Source organism: Pelodiscus sinensis, chromosome 28 (genome assembly GCF_049634645.1).
Source record: "Pelodiscus sinensis isolate JC-2024 chromosome 28, ASM4963464v1, whole genome shotgun sequence".
Lineage (NCBI taxonomy): Eukaryota > Metazoa > Chordata > Testudines > Trionychidae > Pelodiscus > Pelodiscus sinensis.
Genome location: NC_134738.1, coordinates 5,063,171 through 5,086,554, shown reverse-complemented (window position 1 = coordinate 5,086,554; position 23,384 = coordinate 5,063,171). Strand labels below are relative to the sequence as shown.

The 23,384-nt window shown below is 52.1% G+C and overlaps 1 protein-coding gene across 1 annotated transcript; it reads right to left on the bottom strand.

The window, feature by feature from the left end:
* Positions 1–276: 276 nt before the first annotated feature.
* CKAP2L (cytoskeleton associated protein 2 like) lies at positions 277–22,940 on the bottom strand. The gene is made up of 9 exons (XM_075910622.1): positions 22,795–22,940; positions 19,444–19,510; positions 15,154–15,220; positions 13,028–14,256; positions 7,970–8,171; positions 3,711–3,866; positions 2,697–2,760; positions 1,811–1,994; positions 277–1,307 (listed from the first exon to the last, which is right to left on the bottom strand). Exons 1-9 carry the CDS (start codon positions 22,886–22,888, stop codon positions 1,085–1,087), a joined length of 2,286 nt encoding a protein of 761 aa, XP_075766737.1. The 5' UTR covers positions 22,889–22,940; the 3' UTR covers positions 277–1,084.
* Between the last annotated feature and the right edge of the window lie 444 nt (positions 22,941–23,384).

Below are 23,384 nucleotides of genomic sequence, written 5' to 3'. Positions count from 1 at the left end.
AGCTACCAGAGCGATGCGGCACAGGAGCTAATCCAATTGAAATCGACCATCCCCCAAAGCCAACAGGCCCCGGCTCCATCCAAATGTCTAGTCCCTCCATCCCTGCGATGGTCCCACGTAGCCTGGGTAGGAGGCTGTAGCCTCTCTAGTGTGTGTGTGTGGGGGGGGTGGGGGGAGGGATTGGTCCTTCTGGTCTGAGCACGCTGGACTGTGCAGGGCTGCTCTTGCCTGGGCTCCACGGCTCAAAGCACCGGCGAGGGTGTCTGGGAACAGGAGCTGGGCTAAGTGGAGACTGGATGGCTACTCCACATGTTTTTAATTGTTAGCGTAATGAACAAAGACCCTCCATATAAGGCCGGTGGTTACTGTCGTTTGTGGGGGAGGGTATGATCTGCACCCCCGACACTGGGCTGCTGAGCTGACAGATGCTTTGAAAGTCTCGGCCCCTGCCATGCAGCTGAGTCCAGCCGGCTGGCTGAGGACCTGGGGGCAGCTCTCCACCAGCAGGGGAAGAAGCAGGAGCGGATTCCTGGCAGCTTAGTAGCCCTGGCGTCCTGCGGTGAAAGCCACTGCTCTGTGTGGAGCCTGAGCCCGTTTCCTGCACCAGGAAGCTGCTGGAGGTGCCAACAAGCCTCGCGCTGAGGAGCCCAGCCCACGTGGTGGGACTAGAGTGCAGGGTGCGTTTGCAAGTCCCGGCTTGGCTCTGCTGTCCTCCCTTGGCTCAGCAGCTGCCAGTGCCACTGAACGGCTCCAGGGAATTGACTCACAGCCGGGCTCTGCCAGCCGGAGACCTCAGCAGCCTTCTCCCCCTTTGACAGACGGGGAAGCCGAGGCACAGCCAGATGAAGGGACTTGCCAAAGGGCATTCGGCAGCAGAACCCCGATCCAGCCTGGCCCAGGCTCTGCATGTTTGCTAGGGGCGTGGCACTGTGGCAAGGCAGTTACACATTCCCCAGCGTACTGACAGGCCTCCCGGCTAGGCAGGCAGGGGCCCCACCTGGGAGCCACCAGCCTGTGCCTTGGGCCACTTCCGACGAGCAGGCGTGCTGCCGCGAGACTACCCGAAGCGTGTCCCTTCCGGGCTCTAAACGCCCTGGAGCTCCAGGTCCTCTTCAGGCAGGGCCTCGTTTTTACAAAATATGAACTGGCTCGCCCCCTCCGTGGCCATTATTTCATCAAGGGAAGACACGACGGTGTCGTGTTCCTTCAGCATCTCTGGGTAGCGGGCATGGGCCCGCTCTATCCGCAGGGAGCGCCGCACCGGCGTCAAGAACTTCCAGTCTTGCATCCCAGGCAGTCCCGTCAGCCTGCCAGGAGTGGAGGAGAAAGAGCCCTCAGCTGAGGCCTGGCAGTGCAAGAGGCCCCTTGCCCTGCCTGGTCTCCCACCCAGGGACCCTGGACACCACCCCATAGAGCAGGAGGGGTTTAGGAAGCTAGTAGATTCCCCATCCCATGCCAGTCTGAGAGGCGACAACACGGACTCTTCCATCAGATCACTCTCAGGGCTATCACAGCTCCACGGGGTCAGCACGCCCACGGCCTCGCTGCCCACCCGTTAAGGGCTTCCCCACATTTTGCTGACCTGGAAGCAAGCAAACAGAACCTCAGGGCTGATTTGATTGCAGCCAGGACCAAGACTCCAGGCAGCCTGACCCTGCAAAGCTCAGGAGCCAGACCGGAAGCCAAACACCTGCCTCATGATGGCAGAGTCATGGCACCTCTTGGCTAGCGACACGCTGGCCACCGCAAGGGGAGAACAGCATCCAGCAGCAGGGCTACAGCAGCTTCACCTGCAGGCAGGCGCTCTTACCTGGGCACTGAGACTATTTGCAGCTTGACCAGAGAGGCTGTCTTGCCCGGCAGGAACCGGACAGTGGAGTGTGGCGTGGTCACAGCCTGCTCTCTCGCACCAGGGCAAGGAGTCCTGGGCCTCTGGGGCACTGGCTCTTCACCGGCAGCCTCTGCTACGAACGGGGCAAGCTCCACAGAAGGGTCTGCAAGGGAAGTAAAAGCCCGTCAGCTCCACTCACCGATTCTAGCATTACAGGCTAACGGCTTCCCACCGAGAGGAGAGTGGACGCCAGGGAGGCTGCTGGAGGTGGCTTGAGGGTGGGAGGAGACAAGGGGAGTTCTGTTCTCTTGCCAATGGTCACTGCTGCTCTCTGCTCTGCAGGACAATGCCCTGCTGGGGGGATTTAGGAGGGGTTGGTCCTGCTTTGAGCAGAGGGTTGGACAAGGTGGCCTCCTGAGCTGCCTTTCAACCCCAATCTTCTCTGGCTCCATGCTCCTGTGCACCTTGGGAAATCCGCATTTCCTCTCTCAAGTGTCCAAGTGCAGGTTCCCAGGCATTCCTGCCTGCTGCCTCTGGGCAGAGAAAAGCTGAAAGCTGGGCTGTGCTGCTAGGCAAGGCCGGATCCTGCACGCTCTGCCCTCCCAGCAATGCACTGCATGCAAGTAAGTGCCCCATGGCAGGACCTACGTCTCCAAGGCTTAACAAGCTAGCCCGGCTTTCGGAGGAGTGTGTCAGCAGTAGGAGCTGGTGGTGCTCTGTTCCTATGACAATCCCAGGTCAGAGAGTTGTAGCCCTTATTTTCCTCCACTCCTAAGAAATCAGCCCCTTCTGAGGACCGTTTCCCATTCACGCTTCTCCCCGTAAGCCCCTCTGTGCAGGCTTCTGTTCCAGTGAGCCGCGTTACCTCGGGATGCTCCGTCTGCCTTTTTCAAAGACTCCACAACGACTGCTCTCAGCTCCTGGATCGGCTGCAAGAAGAGCAATTGAGAACTTTGTGGTTAGAGCTCACCTGAGAACGCGGGCACGTGAGCCAGGACTTTGGGTCCTAAAGAGCATGGCGTGCGTGGAACTCACTGTTCCACGAAGTCACCAGCTGTCCCCCCCGCCCCCCGAGAGGAACTAAGGAAGGGCTAGAAAACCCACAGCCCAGAGATGACTCATTGGCCAAGAGGAGAGGAAATATCTGTAACCAGACTGCTCTCCAAACAACATGCAGAGCACGGCTAGCCAGTCAGCAAAGAGACTCCACCCCGCCCACTGTGGCCCGTGTCCTTACAGGTCTGGTGCCCAGTGTAGATTCCTGTCCCCGGGGAAGTCGGTCAGACTCCTCAGGGCCAGACTTCCTAAACCAAGGAGTAACGGCCACTGCCCCATGCTCCTGAGAGGGCCACAAGTCGGGGGCTACAGGGATAGTGAGTGGAAGTGGTGTCCCTGACGAGGTGGACGATGACAAGAAATAGCCCAAGTCCCTAAGAGACCTGTTCAGCCTGCCCCATCTCCCACACCCCCAGCCATCAAGCCATGGCAACCTGCAAACTGGTTGAAAGGAAACTGTAACATGGCGCCCCTCCGACACTGCGGGGGGAGCAGGTGGCTCGGTAGCTCCTGTACCTTTGGAGACAGGAACGCGATGGGACAGCTGAGCAACAATTCTGTGACAATTAGGGCTCCAGTGTAGCCACTTCAGTGTGTCTATTCACTGCAATGCCAGCAGCTTTACGACATGCTCAACTAAGCCATTGAACTACAAGCATAGCTGGCTATCGATTGCCTGGAAGTGGAGAGGATGGGTCCCCAATCGCTGTTTCCCCAGCCTCCCGGAACAGGAAGTCTCTCAGCGAGGTCTGCCGATATCCAGACCACCAGCACTAGCTGGGATGTCTGTGAAATCAGAGGACGTTTGCGGCCAATCGCTCACCGCAGCACCAGCACGAACCGCTGCTTCGTACAACCCAGTCACATCAACGGTGCCGTTACGGGCCAGCAGCTTTGCCTTGCAGATCCAGAACTTGGCAAACTTCTCTGCCTCTGGGACACTGGACAGTGTGTTGAAGAGCTCCTCTGAAGGACAACCCTACAACAGAAGAGCCGGTCAGAAAGAGTGGGCAGGTTAGGAGGGAGGAAAGCCAGGGACATGGTTAACTGTTCACAGCCCGCAAGGGGAGGAAGGGTGGCCTCAGGCCTTACAATGCAGAAGGGTTGCCAAGTGTCTCCCAAGGTGCATTCACACATTTGAAAAGGTCCCCTGCTGGGCGGCTCTGCAGCTGGCTTAGTTTTAAGGAGCCATTCACCTGAAGTAGTGATAGAGATGCAGCCCTGTTAGTCTGGTGTAGCTGAAACAAAAGACAGAACGATGTAGCACTTTAAAGACTAACAAGATGGCTTATTAGGCTATGAGCTTTCGTGGGCCAGACCCACTTCCTCAGATCAATATGTGGAAGAAAAATCGGCACAACCCTATATACCAAAGTGATACAATCCAAAAAAATGAACGCATGTGAAATTGACAAATCAAATTTTAGAACAGAGTGGGGGTGAGGGGGAAAGGTAAGTTTCTGTGAGGTAATGACATAGGGGTGATAATAGGGGAAGTTTCTGTGTTTCACCCCCACTCTGTTCTAAAATTTGATTTGTCAATTTCACATGCGTTCATTTTTTTAGATTGTATCACTTTGGTAAATAGGGTTGTGCCGATTTTTCTTCCACATATTGATCTGAGGAAGTGGGTCCGGCCCACGAAAGCTCATCACCTAATAAACCATCTTGTTAGTCTTTAAAGTGCTACGTAGTTCTGTTTTGTCTCATTCACCTGAAGTGGTATTCAGCTTAATTGGTGTTAAGTATCAGAGGGGGAGCTATGTTAGTCTGGATCTGCAAAAGCGGCGAGGAGTCCTGTGGCACCTTATAGACTAACTGAAGTGTTGGAACATAAGATTTTGTGGGCAAAGACCCACATGCATCTGACGAAGTGGGTCTTTGCCCACGAAAGCTTATGCTCCAGCACTTCGGTTAGTCTATAAGGTGCCACAGGACTCCTTGCTGCTCTTGCAACTTAGTTGGTTTAACTGAAACAAAAGACGGGACTATGCAGCACTTCAACCTTCAGGCAGTTAAACCAATCCATTGAACTGAACACCATTCAGTGAGTCAGAGTAGGGAGGGCTGGCGGGTGTCTGGCTCTGGGGGAGTAGAGGGGCTATTTTAGTAAATTTTGTGATCCCCATTAATTTAAGTTCAGGTGAAACTGTTTGGTAAAATACTAAATTTTACTTTTTTTTTTAAATAATGTGCATTATGTTTCTAATATTTTTGTAACATCTGAGAGACTCCCAGTCCCCCCCAGCTCCAAAGTGTGACCCCAGGGCCTGACTCCCAGCCCCTGAGAGTGTGACTCCCCCGAGAGACTCCCAACCCGTGAAAGACTCAGGCCCCTGAGCAAGTGTGCCCCCCAGACTCCTGACTGAGAGACTCCCAGCCCGAGTGTGACTCTCAGGCCCTCCAGCCCGAGGGTGGGGTTTAAGCCGCGGGGGAGGAGGGAGGGGAGCAGTGTGGGGATGAGTGTCTTTCCCCCACAACTCAAATAAATGTAATGTTATTCATGTATTTTCAGTTTTTCTATGAAATAACTGCTATGAATATATAAACAGGAGGGGGCACAATTTTATATTCTTGCCTCAGGTGCAAAATTAGCTAGTTACAGCACGGCTCCCCTCCCCAATTTTTGAATTGCCGTGGGTCACCAAGTCTTCCTGAATTGTCAAAATGGGTCCCCATCTGGAAAAAGCTGGGAACCGCTGGATGGCCTTGTATTTGAGGTACCTGCCTGGGACTCAGTTAACTATCAAGTTCTGCCCTAGAGACACTGTGAGGATAGTGGGCAAATCATTCACTCTCTGTGCCTCAGTTTCTCATTCGCTAAGGGAGGACACTGTTGTGACAAAGGCTTATTGGTGAGTCGTACCTTTATGTCAACTCCTCATTAGGCCCGACATACCATCTCTAATCCACTGTGGTTCAGATCTGTACCCCAAAGTACCACTGTGTGCATGCTCCTTTCACAAAGGGTTCTACGATACGCTGCAATTATGACTAAAATGTATTGAAATCAGACGTGTATGGGGGAATTGATAAACAAGTGTTTTCCAGACAAAGGAATGCAGTTTTGCCTTTTGAATGGGTCTGCCATGTCAATTGAGCAAGGTGTGGTCAAACACAAAGAAATCCGAATTTGCATGCCAGATAACCAAGGCCATCAGCAGAGCAAGTGGGAGGAAGCGAGCACTTAATGGGGAGACTGCACCCCCCCCCCCCCCGTCCTGCCTCTTGAAGCAGAGTGAACAGTGTTTGACAGACACTTTGCAAAGGCTTACTGGACTATGGAGAGAAGAGCAGAGAATGTGTCCTTCATCTCAGCAGGCAAGGAAAACCAGCACCCTGGATCTTGTGGGGATTTGACTAAAAGTTAGTCAATCATGGCTGGAGAAGATTGTTCAAGGTAGTTACCTTCACTAAGGTAGGTCTTAGTCATTTGAAAGCATATTTTTATATCTGATCGGAACCTCTTCTATACCTGCTCTCTCTCAATCCCATGTAAGTTTGTTAAGTTCACTTGTTTTACTGTTACCAGTTCAGTGCTGAGGGAATGTCTGTCAAATCGTAGTCAATGAGTTGTAGTGGATTTTCTCATTAAAGGAGCAATTCACTTCTGCATGTGCTCAAGGGGGAAGGCTGGACGCTGCAGGGATACAACTCTGAGCAAGTTCCGACCAGGAGAATGTTGGTCTCGCTGCAAAATGCACCCGGGTGGTGGAAGTCAGGATGCGAGCTGCATGCTTGTGTGGGGGCTGTTGGCATCAGAGGTGGCAGTCACAGCAGCAGAATAGTCAAGGCAGCCGGTGACACAGCAGCCAGAGTTCCCTCTAATTTTTCCCACCCCTGAACAGAATGAATGTTATGTGCACCAGCGTGGGGGTGACGTGCGACAGAGGGGACGTGCGACACATCACCTTCACAACGGTGCACATAACATTCACGTGATGGGAGTGAGGCCAAGGGGCTCTGAGTGTCAGAGAGCTTGGCTAGGAGAGAGGGTTGGGGGAGCAAGGGCTCTGGCTGGGGGTGAAGGCTCTGGGGTGGGGCTGGAGATGAGGGGCTTGGGACCACAGACGCTGGGTTGAGGGCTTTGGGGTGCAGGAGGGAGTCTCAAAGAGGGGCAGGAGTATGGGACTCAGGCTCAGCTGGGGGGATCCCTGCTGAGGACAGTGAGGCGGCATCCCTTTCCCCCAGCTACAGCAGCTTGGTGCGGGGACAGGCACAGATCACTGTTCCCTGCCAGCTGCTGGGCTCCTCCCCACCAGCCTTGGCAGCTTCAGCGCTTGGGGAATCTCTCCTGAGCCCCTGCAAAGGGCACAATGGGAAGCTGTAGAGTCATACAGCTAAGGGAGGACTTGGGGAACAGCCCGTTCAGATTCTGAGGAGCTCCCCTGCTACGGAACTGGGGGCCATACAGACTCCTGGTTCCTGCGCATGATCTGTCCAGGTATCCCAGCAGTGACATTTAATGGCAGGAGGAGTCTCCAAGAATGCACGGCTCTAGGCACCGAAACACAAGGGGAGACACGAGGCTGGCCTCTCTCAGGGACCAAAAGGATTGTAGGCAGCAAGAAAATTAATGACAACCCTTTAAATCCCAGGTGACACTCAATGCATCAATTATTTTGTCATCTATGAAGGATGTAAAATTCCCATTTTAGCCTAGATTTCAGGGCTGACCTGCTGCATAACTCCACTGGCTCTCAGTTACATCACTTGCTGCAGGGGGCTATGGAGCCTGCCCAGGGACGCTGAGCAAGAGATTTCACCCTAAGCAGGGCATTAACGGTGCAGCGGTAGGTTCAGAACAGACCCCAATGCTTCCGATGGGCCAGCTAGCCCAGTGTCTGATCTTCTGGCACTGGCCAGGTGCAGCTGCTACAGAGGGAATGAAGAGACCAGGGCGACTGCCTAGGAGATCCAAGCAGTAATCTGAGCCACACGAATGCTGCATCCTGGGGCTGCAGTCTTCACAAGCCGTGCCCCTGGGAGAAGTGCAGGTTCTCAAGCTCTCTCTGCCTAGCAGTCTCCCAGCCATCCTTAAGGGGAGCGGGCTGTGAACGCCACTCCTGGCTCGGCCCTCACCTTCTCAATGAGTTCCAGACACTCTGCCAACGTGCCGTGGATCTTGTCCCTCAGACAGAGCTGCTCCCTCTCCTCCTCCTCCTCCAGGCTCTTCCAGAAGGACAGGTTCATCGTCTCCTGGTCTGGCCTTTTAGCAAGCAGCGTCATGGGTGGACGTTTATACGATTTCCCTTTGGACGCCAACCACTGCTCCAGTTGCTTCCTGCCAAAGGACAAAGATCATTAGACCATCAAATTACCAGTCCCCATCTACCAATGCTCCTCTAGGGCTACAGCTCTGATTTTTGTCCGAGTCATAAGCAGTGTTCCCGCTAACATTTTCCATATTTGAGTGGGTTGAATTTTCTTCTGTGCGGGTTGAAATTTCTTCTATGCAACGCCGATATGGAGGCTGTGTGTGGATATGCACCATCAATACAAACAAAAAGCTTAGATATAATTTTAAACAATCCATAGGAATGGAAGGAGAAAAACATTCAAACAAGGGATAACAAGGCGCAATGCTTAAAATATTTAATATGAAATCAAATAAAGAAAATTAACACTACCGCTGGAATACATGTATTATCATTTCTAGGGACTCGAGTATACACACCAAAATGGGCCATACTAAAAACAGCTATGCAAATAAACCAAAGACATAAGGCATAAAAATAGACATCAGAGCCCCAGTTTAACAATCTACACTCTGACCACTAAATCTGCCAAAACACTAGCATGCTTACAGACTTTTGCAGTTCACAAAACTATCCCTCTTGCATGCATAGTATCCACATAGCTCAGCTTTAAGATGCTAAGCAAATCTATGAATCAACTAGAAATACTGTAGTCATGCTCTCCTTGCAAATAGTAATCCAATATTTTACTGACACGGGAAACCAACTTTCACATTGTGTGCCACCAACTCAAAGAGTAGAAGCCCCAGGGCATCTTCACACATGGCTTCAAAGTCTGTGTAGACAGATCCCTGCTTCACAGAGTTTGCAAATAAGGTCTTCATTCTATGAAACACCTAATGATTTACTTCTGAGTGTGCCCATTGGCTCACAAAAGCCAGAACTCTAGCAGATAGCAAAGATCTGACCTTAATGGTCTGCAATACCCCTCTCCAAACACATGCTAAAACTTAAGGGAAATCATTTGTCTGGAATCCAACACTAACTGAAAGGCCAAACAAATTATCAGGATCCATGGTAAATTTCTTTCAGTTTCAACAATTTACCATGTATTAATTAGTAACCCAGGATTTTAAAAAATCGTTAAGATCAGAGCTTTCACATATCTACAACACTCCAAAGAATTCTGTTAAAAGAATCCTTTTCTTCCTTAAGCCATTAGCACCTGTTAACTTTGAAATCAACAAGTAGTCCTGTGGCATCTTAGGGTATGTCCCGAAATAGCATTTTCGGCTTCTTAGCAACAAGTCCGTTACTTTGAAATGTATTAGAAATAACGGGCTTGCTATTCTGACGTCCCAGTAAACCTAATTCCACAAAGATTATGGGGCTTGTCGGAATAGCAGTCTATTTCAAAATCTGGCACTCGAAATAGACTCTCGAAATAAGCTATGCAATTTGCGTCGCTCAAATCGAGTAGCCTACTTTGAGCTACTCGGCACTGTACAGACGTACCCTAAGAGACTAACAAATATACGAGGTCATGAGCTTTCATGGGTAAAACCCACTTCATCAGATAAGTTGGAGTGGAAATTACAGAATATATAACAGCAAAAGCAGTTACCTGTTAACTGTAGGATCAGTGTTAATTAAGCTAATTAACACTGGTCCTACAGTTAAGTCAGGCTAGATATGTCCCATTCATAGCATTTGATGTGGAAATGCTAATATCAAAGGCAGGGGAAATTGCCTTTGTAGCATGTTTACCAGGTAATATTTTTATTCAGGCCCAAGTTGAAAGTGTGGAACTGTCAGCCGACTCCCTCTGTAACTGGGTGATAACATTCTTTAGTAGAAGAATGGCTACTTTTAAATTCATTATTGAATATCCGAGGAGGTTAAGATGCTCACTTACAGGTTTATGATTGTTACCAGGGCTCGACAAATAATGCAATCTACTCGCCACAGGTGAGTAGATTGCAACCCGGAAGAGCCAGGTTTGGGCGATTTGCGCATGCACAGAACGCTGGACAGTGCGGCTGGTGAGCGGGGCTCTCCACGGTTCGGCGAGCCCTGATTGTTACCATTCCTGATGTCTGATTTGTGCCCATATCTATAAAAGCAGCCTAAATTCTTTACAACAGAAAAACATCAACACAAGGAAAGTCAGAACCTGCATTAAGATCTGCTAACACACACCTTCTCAGCCCTCTTCTCTGTTCTGGATCTGTCTCCAGATTTTAGCCCAGGCTTTCTAACATCACCCAGCAGCTGGCATCTGTTAAACTCAACATGGCCAAAGGCAAGGTCTTCGTTTTTCACCCAGTATCTATTCTGGTCTAGAATTGCAGAGGATTCACTATTTTGCGTTAGCTCTACAAGACTAACAGTGGAAAAGAGAGCACTACGTTATCCTTTCCTCATCACATTTTTTCTGGCATATTTCAGATCTTGTCATTATTAGTGATGTTAGCATATAGTTATTTAGACGATTAAGCAATAAGCCTGGGCTTATCAGTTAGTGCAAACGACTACAGGGTCCCCACTCCCCGCTGCCTCAGTATCACAGGCGGCAAGGGGCGGGGAAAGCAGGAGCTGGCTTAAAAGCAGACTCCCTATGAGCACTGGCTCTGCAGAGCCGCCTGCCCTCCACTCTGATAGAGCTGCAGCAGCAGCAGCACGGAGGGTGCGGGGGGCAGGCAGGAGCTGGTACACGTGGGATGCCTCCCCCCTGCCTGCCTCACACACAAGCAGCCAGTGCTCGGGGTGAGGTGGCTTAAAGCCTGTGTCCCACAAGCATCGGCTCCAAGGAGCTGCCTGATCCACCCCTGCAGCTACCTTGGTATCCGGCCAATAGGAACAGAGAGATTTTGCTACAGGACAGGGGCAATGTGCAAAGCCTCTTCCCCTGCCCGGAGCAGAAAGCCACAGGGTGCCCGAAAGTCCTGGTGGGGCAGCTTGAACGTGGCACCTTCGGGCCGTCTTAGCCCCACTCCTGCCATATGAATTGTTGTGTGCACCAATATGAAGGTGATGTCTCTCTCATCCCCTCCTTGTCACACATAAGAAAATACATTCTGCACAGCACTGGTCCCCAATGCGGTGCCCTCGGGTGCCATGGCGCCCACCAGGGCTTGTGTGCGCGCCTGTTGACAACCTGGGCCGGCCCCGCCCCCGGCGCGCCGCGCACTGGAGGCGCCGGCCCCAGGCGCGCGACACGCACCAGCACCTGGTGCGCAGCGCTCGGGCAGCCTCAGCCCCGGGTCATATGTGGGCGCGCGGCCCTGGCGCCGGCCCCAAGCGCACAGCGACCCTGGGCCCACGGCACATGCCGGCGCCGGGTGCAAGGGCATCCCTGCCCCTGGCGTGCCCCAGGACGCGCAGCCCCGCCCCCCGGGAGCCTCTAAAGGTTGGGGACCATTGCTGCACAGAGTGGAAAAAAATTAAAGGCGACATTGCCCAAGCCCCAAACCCTTGCTTTGTGAAGCAGTCTGCGTGTAGTCTGCAGAACAGAGGGGAGGAGTAAAGCCCTTTGTGACGTAGTGGGGGTATTGGGCTGCTTTTATGCTGGCTCTGTGGTAACCCCACTGGCTGCTGCCGGTACCACAGCCCAGAAGGACAGGGAGTGAGACATTATGCAAAGAGGCCCTCTCAACCTGTCCGACCAGCTACCCCCCATGGAGAGGAACAAAGGAAGGTGGATGCCGCCCGGCTGGGGGGCAGGGCTGGAAGAGAGTTAGTTAGTTTCTGTCTGGGAGCATGGAGGAAGCAGCCTCAGCAACAGGCTGGGGGGTTTAGAAGCCAGACCCCCCCCCCCATATCAAGGGGGGCTGAGGCATCCTAGGCCTGTCCTGTAACCTGGTGACATCTGTGCTGTGCTGTATCCTGGAGAGGCAATAAACTCCCTCTGTTCTACCGGCTGGTGGAGTCTGTTCGTGCCCTTTCGGGGGTGCAGGAGGCAGGGGACCCCAACGCGCCATCACACCCTTTACCTTTTGCTTGTTTGTAACCTGGATGGTGAGGCAGACTCATTCCTTAGCAATCTCGTCTCTTCCCCATCCGTGTGTTTTTTCAGTCTCTGGACATTAATACCAGTGAAAACGCAGAACACCTCAGTAGCTCCAAACCATTAAGAAGGGCAGACCCATACTATTGCTAACAAAACAACCTGTCAATTTAAGATATTCCATATCCTTTCAGGCTTAGATAGACCTGGTTAGCTATTGTTGAAGGAGCCGAACATGTACTGACTGAAGTGCACAGTACAGACATCTTATCTACCTGGCACTAGGCAATAAACATTTCACTTTCCCAGATTTGCCCATATGATAGACAGTAGGATTTACCCTCGCTGCTTTCAGCCGATCACCTCAAACAGTGCTCTGAACACAATGCAAAGAGCTGCATTACCTGTACACGGTTTAGATATTGTTTGTTGTATGGGAAACACTGAGCCCTTAACTCTTATTCACAGCATAGCTTATAAGGGTACTGACAGAACACTGCAAGTTTAATACATATCCAAAGTTTGGATGCAGTCTAGTGGGAAGCGTCTTCTCATCTGTGAGGGGAAAGAACACGGAGGAACCTGGAGAACTGAACCTTGAGCATTTCACCCTGCCTCAGAATGGCTCTAGCTACCTTCGTCCAAGAGGCAGCAGTAACTGAATGAGACATAGTTGCTGCTCCAGTGGGGTGGGGGAGCCGGAGAGGCCCAGCCAGAACAGTAGACATCCTCATGGAGAGGGAGGCGGCAGAAAGGTAAAGCAGAGCCCTCACTACCATGCGGCAAAAGCCCATCTCCTGTGGCTTGACTCTGAAAGGGCATCACCTCCTTTCTCTCCACGAAGACAGCTTGCCTTGGTGAAGTAGTGAGGAAACAGGCTACCTGCCATGTTCAGGGTATCAAAAGGAGGCGAGAATCAGAAAGGAAGCCACTTACCTGCGCTTTTCAACAGCACAGGTCTTGGGATCCTGAATCTCTCTTTCCCTTAACAACTCTTGCTTGGGCGTTTCTCCCGTGTTCTGGAGCATGCCAACCGTGGCGTGGGTGCTGGACATGCGCGTGCCTGCAGGACAGTTTCTGGGGAGATCATTTTTGGATTTCGTTCCACAAGTCTGAGAAGCTTTCGTCAAGTCGCTAATGCGCCTCTTCCCTCTTGCTGCATTCCTTCCCCAGCTGCCTGCACCACTTGGTTTTGAATTAGGTCTCTTTGACACTGGTTTTGACTTTGCTTTCAGTTCCATCACAGAAGCCCTCTTGGAAATACGAGCGTTTATGGGAGACCGTGTCAATTTCAGATCCCTTCCAGCTCTAACCTTTTGCTTGGACTTTCCAACTTCCAGAGCACCAGTTTTACATGTTCCCGAGGGCTTCACATACGGCTTTTGTGCAGGCTGTTTTGCAAGACTGAGCATTCCAACTGCCTGTAATTTCACTGGGTTTTGCCTCACAACACTGGGATTTAGACACTGTTTTTCTGCACATGATTTCTTGGGTAGCTGAGTCCTAGAAACAGCAAATATCTGGGAAGGAGGCACTGACCCTCTGGCTTTGCTGCTTGGTCTTTGAGGACACACGACTTTAGAACCAGGTGGAGATTTTGCAAGTTTATTCCGAATCAGTTCCTTAGTGGCCTGACGGGTAATAATTCTATCTTTCAGACTCACGTTGTTCTGTGGAGCTCTGCCCAAGGTATGCCTGTGAATCAAACCTCTTTTACTCTCTGGATTGTTTAAACCAGTCCTCAATTGTACTTTGGGGTCCAGCCCAGACTCTGTCCTGTTCTCGGAAGATTCCAGAGTGGTTTTACTAGGAAGATTTTCCTTCTCAAGGTCTACCATTTCTTGCAAATTCTCAGATACCGAGAGGTGCTCTCCACATTGGGAATCTTTTCCATTCTGGGTCAACACTACAGCCCTTTGATCTGTAACTGTCCCCTGATTTTCAGATTTTCCAGTCTCTTGTATTTGATTTGCAGTCAGCTGCACAGCATGTCTTCTGTCTGGCAGGAGGTTGGGAGGTACCCTCTTGGGCCCCTGGGACACAGGCACATTTGAAGACCTGTGTTGAAGAGCAGGACGTACATTTGGGTTTCTGACAGCAGGTGCACGATCCTTCGGTATACACTTGGACACTTTGGAGGGAACATCCTTCTTGGGTCGGACAACCTGAGGAAATGGATAAACGTCAGCCTTAGAAAGGAGAGGAATGAACACAACCCACCACCCGATTCAAAATCGGGCCAGGAGTTCATACTTCATATACATAGAGAACTAGTTCTGCTTTGTTTGCGGTCACGGGGCCCTCTCTCTAGCACACAGGCCCTGTGGCAGCTGTTCGGGTGAAAGAGTAATGGTCACGCTGCCCTGACATTTTCAATGCTTGGACCTCTTCATAACATGGGTCTTGAAGGAGACCCAGCTTTTGAGCAAACTCTGATCTTCCATGCAAATGAGGCACCGAGCGTATCAACTATTAAGAGGCACAAGTGTCTAGCAAATAGAGTAGTCCTTACAGGAGGGGGTTTATGCATACTCCGCGGTCACTTGGCCCAATAAGCACACCACCCCAGAGGTACTGCTGACCAGAAGTCACCAGCTCAAATGAAGTAGGCATGCAAATATCAACAGTGGAATACATATGTTGACAATCACTCAGAAGAGAACAAAAACCCTTCAAAAACACTCAAAGTGGTTTAGTGTTGTTTGGAAGTAGCACACACTTTCAACCCTGAACTTCTGTGCAGCGTTGCTGCCCTGAGACAGAGCAGAGTTCACCCCCAAGAGAACTCTATTTTAACGGTGGCTAGTATGATGATGCTTTAAGGCTGAATTTAATGTGTAGGGACTAGACATCTTCAGTATTTGAAATATATTTGGTAAGGAAAGATTTGTATTTAATTGCTTTTTATGCCAAGTTAGCCAGCACTCCATTGCCACCAATCTCATCAAGGCAAGGAACCCATTTTATTGTGTGCTTCTACAGAGTCCCTAGCCATGCCTGAGCCGATTCCGCCACAAGATACAACACTCCAGAGTCAGAAGAGGAAGGTCTTTTCTACTTACAGGTGCGGATTTAGAAAGTGGTGGTAATTGTGGATTTGGCTGATTGGTTCGGTCCTTTAAATAGGGTCTACAGAAATCAAACAAAATATCAATGTACCAAAGAGAACGTTGGGTGAAAGATAAAACATTAAGCAGCAATTCAAAAGCAGTTTGTGTGTTAGCAGTTTATGAGAAGCTTTTTAACAGCAGAGACCAGGTATGCGGAATTGAACGAGCTATCCTTGTAAGTGGAGCTATGGAGTTTTGCTAAGTGTATCTTACAGAAAAATGTTGAGGTTGGAAACACCCCCATCCAGCCTTGCAGGTACAACAATGGAGGAATCAGGTGCTCTACTGGCCCATTAAAGGGAATACACTCACAAGGAACCCCATAAAATGGAGCTCCTCAGACTTAGCACCTCTGGCGATTGCTTTTCTTATGTAATAGCATAGGATCTTTCCAGCAAGTGGGAAGCAGCTATAGAAGGGGGAAGTGACATCATCACTGGTCCTCCCTCCCCTCCCAGCTCTGGAATCACTTCTGGAGAACAAAGGACTGAAGGCGGGCGGGCGGGGGGGGGGGGGGGGGGGGGGGGGAGAAGGGGAGGGGAAAGAGACGTGGTGCAGGATTGAAAGGAAAAATCCCAGCCTGTGTATGAAGGAACTATGTGGCCACCCCAAAGGGGGAATGGGGCAACCCCCCCAGTGCCCTAGGCATCGCCCCTCTCCTGCTCCACCTCTTCACCTGAGCAATGTGGGCTAGGGCATTATAGAGGGGTTTGTGCAGCAGCAGCAGGGGTCACCCCCCACCATGGCAGCGGGAGCAGCTGAGTAGCCTGCTCTGCTCTGCCACGCCGCCCTGCTGCGTCCCACTTCTCCGTGGCAGCAGGAAGTAGAGTGCTTTGCAGTTCCGGCTGCCACTGAGATGTGCTCAGCGGGCTGGGAGAAGGCTGGGTGGCACAGCAGGCTGCTGGGCCCCTCCTACACTGGTTGCAGTGGTGAGTGCGGGGGAGAGGGATACCCTGGCTGCTGCTGTGCTGGCCCTGTGACGGGGTGCGGTCACAGATGACTGCTTGGGGCTGTTTCTTGGTGTGCTGATCATGCCAGACACCTGCCTCCTTTCTCTCTGGGGCTTCCCCCCACCCTGTCATGCTGGGCCAGATTTTCTGGTCTCCCCCAGCCAAGGCACAGAGCTGGGGTGAAGAGTAATGCAGACACTGAACTACTCCAGCTCTGGGAGAATGCAGTTTGAGGCCCAGCAACCAGGAATCCAACCCCCAAAAGGGACCAAAACCCCGAATCAAACCATCTTTCTCTGAGTAAAAGTTTTCCAAAGATCTCCTGAGGATGTTTGCCCACTTTATCAATGAGAGAACATGCACACTGATTGCTCCCCCAGTGAACAGTTATTTACAGTGGGCTTGATAGTAAACAAAGGTGACTCTATTGAGTACAAGCTGTAGGATTTAAGTGGTTGCAAGTGAAAATGGACAAAGTAAATCCCACAATTAAAATGAACACACATAGCTAGCTCTAATTCACTACAAAATGTATTGCAGGTAGTTCCTTAACCTAAAGAGTTTGCTCTTGTGCATATTTATACTCATAAGCCAATTTCATAAAGTATGGTGGGGAGGAATCGTCACCCTGGCCCCCAGGTAATTCCATGGGTCACATCCATAGGACAAATGGGGTGGCCACCATGGGGCCCCCAAAAGAATAGGGCCTGTGGCAGCTTCCCTAAGCCATCCAATGGATGGGATGGCTCTGAGGAACTATATCATCAGTACAAGACAAAGCTTGATTTAAATGCTGTCCACCAGTGATTGTACTTTTATTTCTTGGGTAACGATTGTGATCTGTATGTTTATTACTTAGTCACACGATAGCTTTCTGTGGTTAATACATTTCACCTAACACAATGCATTTTGGCGCACAGTGCTTGGGAAATGTGCTCAGGAACAAGAGGTGGTGCCTGTCCTCTTCACAATGAGGGAAGAGCAGACTGGGTTATCAATTTGCGCTTGTCAAGTTTCTGACCCAGGCAGGACAGTACACTTCTGGAAGCCTAGACCGGGGAGCTGTGTTCATTGTTGGCTCATGAGTGCTTGGTAAAAGCATTCACGTAACAGCTGGATGTGTCCCTGCCTGTGGGTGTCTGTTACGAGCAGTACCTGGAGAGGTTACAGCATCACAGTATGAGAGGGAGCTCAGGATGCTAAGCAAGAGGGCTCAGCAGTATCTCAGTTCCAAGTTGAACTCCCAGTATAAGAGCGTATTAAGCTTCATGAAAACTAGTGGGACATTACTTGTATTGTTTTCACTTATCCCTGTCCTGTTACAATGTAGTAGCAAACATTTATATTGTGTATATCTCTGTAGCAAAATAACCCATCAAAGGACAAGGAAACCTTGTGAAATAGAAATGAAGAACTTGAACAGAGAAGGACTCATTTCATAGCAAGTGGTCGTTGTGCGTGATGGAGGTCAAAGACCCCAAATGCATTCCTTGCTCTCCATCAAAAGAAAAGCCCACTTGGGTACGACCCCATCAGCTTGTTTTCTGTGAGAAGCAGCTATAAATACAGATTCAAGGAAAGATCCTTCCACCTTTGGACTCTGACAGGGAAGTGACTAGCTGCAAAGCAGAAATCCCTAGAACAATCTGAGTGCCCAGAGAAGCCTTTTGGGAAACTGGCAGTTTATTCCATTACAGTTATGTTAGGGGTGTAACTATAGTCAGTATTGTGACCAGTGTAATTTCAGTCAATTAGAGCTTTTAATAGCACAAAAAGGCTGAAAAACCAAAAAAACCACACCTGAAGAGACTATCACTAGGAGAAAGCATAACTGCTGACAGGGCCGGCCCACATTTTGGCACCTGAGGTGGGGAGCTCAAATGATGTCCCCATGAGTCCTTGCTTGGGCCAAATCCTTGAAAGGTCTCAATTCTCTGGGGCCTAGAGGCGCCCCCCACGCAGTCTGACACATGAGACGGCCGCCTCATGGTAAGGCAAGCCCCGACTCTGAAGAAGAGAGGATTCAGTTTGAACTCTATGGACCATAATTTGAGAACTGGGATAAACTCCAGTAACGTGACTGTAAGGGGAGCAGCCAGATCTCTGCTGCACCCATGGGGGAAGGGGGTATTTGCCCTAAAAGTGTATACAAAGGGGGCCATGTGAGGTGGCACACAAAAGCTTGTGTTCTACTGATTCTGTTTAGGCTATTCATGTACTTGTATAAAATCTGTATGTGGAGTTATAAATATGTACTCTGTGTTGATGCTGGAAAATTCTCTGTCTGAGGCAGAGCAATGTGCCAGGAATGTTTGTTCAATGGCTATGCTGATGAGCGAGGCTCCAGGGAGAAGAGATTTCTAAATGCCAAAGACACACCTAGGGAATGAAACTGGATGCCTGCAGACAAGCCAAAATAATGGTTGCTGACTTGGGACACAAGGATAGGTCAATGGACCATGTAATCTGCAGTGACCTGCTCTGGCCAGGAAGATGCCGGGGGGGGGGGGGGGGGGTATATAAGCGCCATGTGGCACCCTCCGTCTTGTCTTGAGTTCAGCTCCTGATCCCAGTGCAGGGAACACCAAGCCAGGAAGAACCATGGACCCATCCTGTCATAGGATGTACACCAGAGTCTTTTAAGATAGCAGTTTATAACATCTCTGCTAAGAGCCTGTATCGTGGGTGATTCGATGCATGTAATGTATTTTCTTTAACAACCTTACTCATATGCTTTTCTTTCCTTTAGTAATAAACGTTAGATTGTAGATTCTAAAGGATTGGCTCAGCATGGTCTTGTGGGTAAGATCCAGAGTGTAAATTGATCTGGGAACTGTGGCTGGTTTCTTGGGACCAGAAGAACCTGTTTGGAGTAGATGAGATTGGGTTCTATAACCCCTCACCTGTGTGTGAGGCCCGGGGCCGACTGGGGCACAGGAAGAGCTGGGATGTCAGAGGGGTTTTGCTCGTGAGGCTTCTGGCTGGCCAGATTGGCAGCTGAAGCGCTTGGTGTGACTGGTTTGTGGCCTATTTGGGAAGGTCCCCAGTCTGGGGCTGTAAGGAGCCCGGAGTTTGAGCAATTCGCCCTGAGCGGACGCCCTTAGCAGTGTCCAGTCCCGGCCCGGCCCATCATAGTGGACCATAATTTGAGAACTGGAGTACTAAACTAAGTTCCCTCCTGTCATTAAAGGGGAAACTAAGCATAGGGAAACAGGAATTCTCAGCATCAGTCACTGAGAATTCTGAAGTTAAATAGTAGCAAGGAAGAAAGGATACAATTGTCCAAACTCACTTTGTATTTGGACATTTCAGCTTCCCTTTGGCTGCTAAATACTCCTGAAGCTTCCTCTGCCGCTCTTCTGCAACGAGATCAGTCAAGTATAACATACATTACAAATCACAGACCTTAATCCTTCTAACATATTAATAAGAGTGGCTGGTTTGTTTTAATTCACAACATTTGCTTTAGGTTAAAATAATGTTAGCCTCTTGAGCTTCCTTCTCTGCTGTGACACCGCTAGAAATGCGCCACTGGGCTCGCAGTTTTCACAGAAACAAATGGCTCCACAGCCAGCTTCTCTAAGCGAGAGGCAGGGAGCCTGGCTGAGGCTCCTAAGGGCTGGATCCAGTCCGAGAGCTGTATTTTGTCCAGCCCTGCCTACAGACACAGGCGATACAGACAGTGGATGCACAAAAGGGAAAGTGAGACCTACGGTTATTTTTTAAAACAGGAACACCCTTAATTTGAGCCCCATAACAAAGAGGCAAGACCATTCTGAAGAGAACGCCCTAGTGCAGCTGTTTGGGTATCTGCTGCTCCACGTGCTTTTCTGCACCTTGTGGGGGAAGACTTTGCCCGCTGCCTCATCCTCCAGCACAATCACCACCGCTTCAGAGCCGAGAGCCTGCGCTGGGGCAAGGGCAGCGCGCAGCCTCCCTCTCCTGTGTGAGGAGTCACATGGAGCGGCCAGCCACTTTGAGCGGCCCAGGGCTGTGGCAGGCAGAAGCCAGCCTGAGTTTGCCACTGGGCTGCTGGCAGGCAACCACCTAGGTAAGTGCTTCCCGGCCAGAGCCTGTATCTAGCACCCTGCACTCCCCCTCCCCCAGGTCCCAACTCCCTCACAGACCCCACAGATCCTCGCACACCCCTCCCCCATGTCAGAATCCTCTCCTGTACCCATTCCTCCTCCTGGAGCCTGCACCACTATCCCTTTTCCCGGGTCACAACCCTCTCCATTACCCAAACTCCCTCTCCTTCACCCCAATCTCCTCACACCTTCTCCTGCACCCCAATCCCATGCCCTGAGCTTTTCTTCACCCAACTGTTGTCCCAGACCCTGCACACTCCTCCATAGAAACGTGCAGCCCTTGCCCCATAAAAAAAAAGTATTGCCCACCCTTAATATAGGGGAAGTCATTACAAACCCGCACAGCTACACACAATGTGTTTATTGAACATTGAAAAAAACAAAACAACTACCTTTCAATGCTCAATCCTTTGGCTTAAAGGAAATTCAAGCCAGAAACAGAATGAGGCATTAGACCAGAGGAGGGGTGAGAAAACATTTGACCTGAGGGCCACATCAGGGCTCAGAAATCATATGGTGGGCAGGAAAGGCTAGCGGAGGCTATGCCTCCCCAAATAGCCAGACGTGGCTCCCCCTACCTCCCTACCCAACTTCCCCCTGCTCCCCATGCCCAGGAACACCCCCTCCCCGCCATTCCTACCCAACCTCCCTCTGCTTCTCACCCCCTCCAAACATCTAACATCTCTGCTCTTCAGTGACCCCTCGTCCCCTTCCCAATCCTTCCTTGCTCTCCCTCTCAGGCCACTTCCCTAGGCCCGTCTTTATGGTGCCCGGAGCACTGGATACAGAGGCCTGGTTAGCACGCTGCCCAGGAACTTGGGGAGCTGAGACTGCAGGCCAAGGGGGACAGAAGGGGAGGAGCCGGAGGCTAGCCTCCTCAAGCGGGAGCTTTGGGGCCTTATGGTAGGGTCTGGAGGGCCAGATGTAGCCAGCAAGCCATAGTTTGCCTCCTCTGGACTAGAGCAATGTTTCTTAGCCATTGGTCCATTGAGCTTGAGATGTAAGCAACCAGGCAACTATCCAATAAGCAAATGCTTATCAGACAGTCAACTCAACTAGTTGCTCCCCCCCATCCAACTAGTCACTTAAAAGCCGGTTCCCCCCAGCACCGTCTCTGTGGGGAGAAGGGGCAGGGACACAGCGGGGAACTGGCAGTGCTTCTGCCTTCCTTGCTCTAGCTACATTTCAAAAGCAGAGGCACTGCAGGGAGCCAGGGCTGAGCTGGGGACTCAAACAGCCCCCCAGGGCTCTTGTACATTTCAAAAGCAGGGAGTACGGGACCAGGGGGACTGCTTGAGTCCTCCACTGGCTGTGCTCCCCGGGGCGTCTGCCTTTGAAATGTAGCAAGAGCTGGCAGGGCTTTTGCTACACTTCAAAGGCGGAGGCACCCTTACTGACTAATCGAATAGTCGATACAAATTACATCGACTATTCAATTAGTTGATTAATCTAAATGTAACATCCTTAGGTTGAGGTACAACAGTTCATCTAGTTTTACAACAAGCTGTACAAAAATACTACAAAAATCAGCACAGGTTGAACCTCTCTAGTCTGGCACGCTCGGATCCTGACCAGTACCAAACCGGAGAATTTTCCAGCCCACAGGAGAAGTGTTGTCTAGCAGCATTACCCACGCTGCCACTACTCACTGGGCTCTTAGAAGACAAGTAGCGGTAAATTACAGCAAAATCACAGCACAGAACACAGAGCCAGGACTGGTGGCGATGAACAAACTTTATGGAACCGCAGGAAAGTTGGCCACACCCGTGAAAAATGGACACCCAGCTCACTGAAATCATTCCAGACACAGATGTTTCTGGACCAGAGTGTTCGGATTAGAGAGGTTCAACCTGTACAAACTACAATTTTATAGACAATGACTTAAGTGTACCATTCCATACACGCCACCTGCCGAAACGTAGGGACAATATTCATATCCCAATTGATTTTATAATGGTATGGCAAAAATAACCAGCCCCCCCCCCTCCAGGGCAGCGCTGCCCGCCCCCCAACCAGCCCCCCCCTCCAGGGCAGCGCTGCCCGCCCCCCAACCAGCCCCCCCCTCCAGGGCAGCGCTGCCCGCCCCCCAACCAGCCCCCCCCTCCAGGGCAGCGCTGCCCGCCCCCCAACCAGCCCCCCCCCTCCAGGGCAGCGCTGCCCGCCCCCCAACCAGCCCCCCCCCCGGGCAGCGCTGCCCGCCCCCCAACCAGCCCCCCCCCCGGGCAGCGCTGCCCGCCCCCCAACCAGCCCCCCCCCCCGGGCAGCGCTGCCCGCCCCCCAACCAGCCCCCCCCCAGGGCAGCGCTGCCCGCCCCCCAACCAGCCCCCCCCCCCAGGGCAGCGCTGCCCGCCCCCCAACCAGCCCCCCCCCCCCAGGGCAGCGCTGCCCGCCCCCAACCAGCCCCCCCTCCAGGGCAGCGCTGCCCGCCCCCCAGCCAGCCCCCCCCTCCAGGGCAGCGCTGCCCGCCCCCCAACCAGCCCCCCCAGGGCGGCACTGCCCTGCCCGCCCCCCAACCGGACCCCCCCTCTTTCCGCCCCCCTCGGGCCCCCGCTCACCCCGCGCAGCCCGCAGCCCCTCCATGACGCCCGCCTCTCCGCCGGGCCCAGCGAACCTGCCCCGACCCGCCACCAACCGCCGCTCCGCGCTCATTGGTCGCCGCCGCTTTCGAAGCAGCCAATAGGCGAGAGGAGTGAGTGGCAAAGACCCGCGAAGCGTCTTCGATTGGCGGGCGGGCCGCTGAGGGGCGGGACCGCGGGATGTCAATCCTTGGGCGCACGCTCCGTCCCCCTCTCAGTTCTGAGGGGGCGGGGAAAGGCGGTTGCCTGGCTGGGGGCGGGGCTTGGCGCGGGGCTGCAGGCGGGTGCTCGGCGCTGCACACGGCCCCTCGCCCCTCCCTCCCTCCCCCGCTAGGCAGCCAGCTCGGCCCACAGCAGCGCCCCCAGGACAGACCCCCCCCGCCCCCACAGACCCCAGGAGCATGGCCCCGCCCCCACCACTGGCCACTCACACAGGCTAGCCCAGGACAGACCCCCCCCCCCCCCCCCCCGACAGACCCCAGGGGCATGGCCCCGCCCCCACCACTGGCCACTCACACAGGCTAGCCCAGGACAGACCCCCCCCCCCCCCCCCGACAGACCCCAGGAGC

Excerpts from the sequence above, each read along its gene's own strand:
- CKAP2L (XM_075910622.1), bottom strand. The coding sequence starts at position 22,888 with ATGAGCGCGGAGCGGCGGTTGGTGGCGGGTCGGGGCAGGTTCGCTGGG. Across the intron at positions 3,867-7,969 it reads GTCTGGAACTCATTGAGAAG|GGTTGTCCTTCAGAGGAGCT; the intron begins GTGAGGGCCGAG and ends CTTCTGTTGTAG. Across the intron at positions 1,308-1,810 it reads CAAATAGTCTCAGTGCCCAG|GCTGACGGGACTGCCTGGGA; the intron begins GTAAGAGCGCCT and ends CACTCCTGGCAG.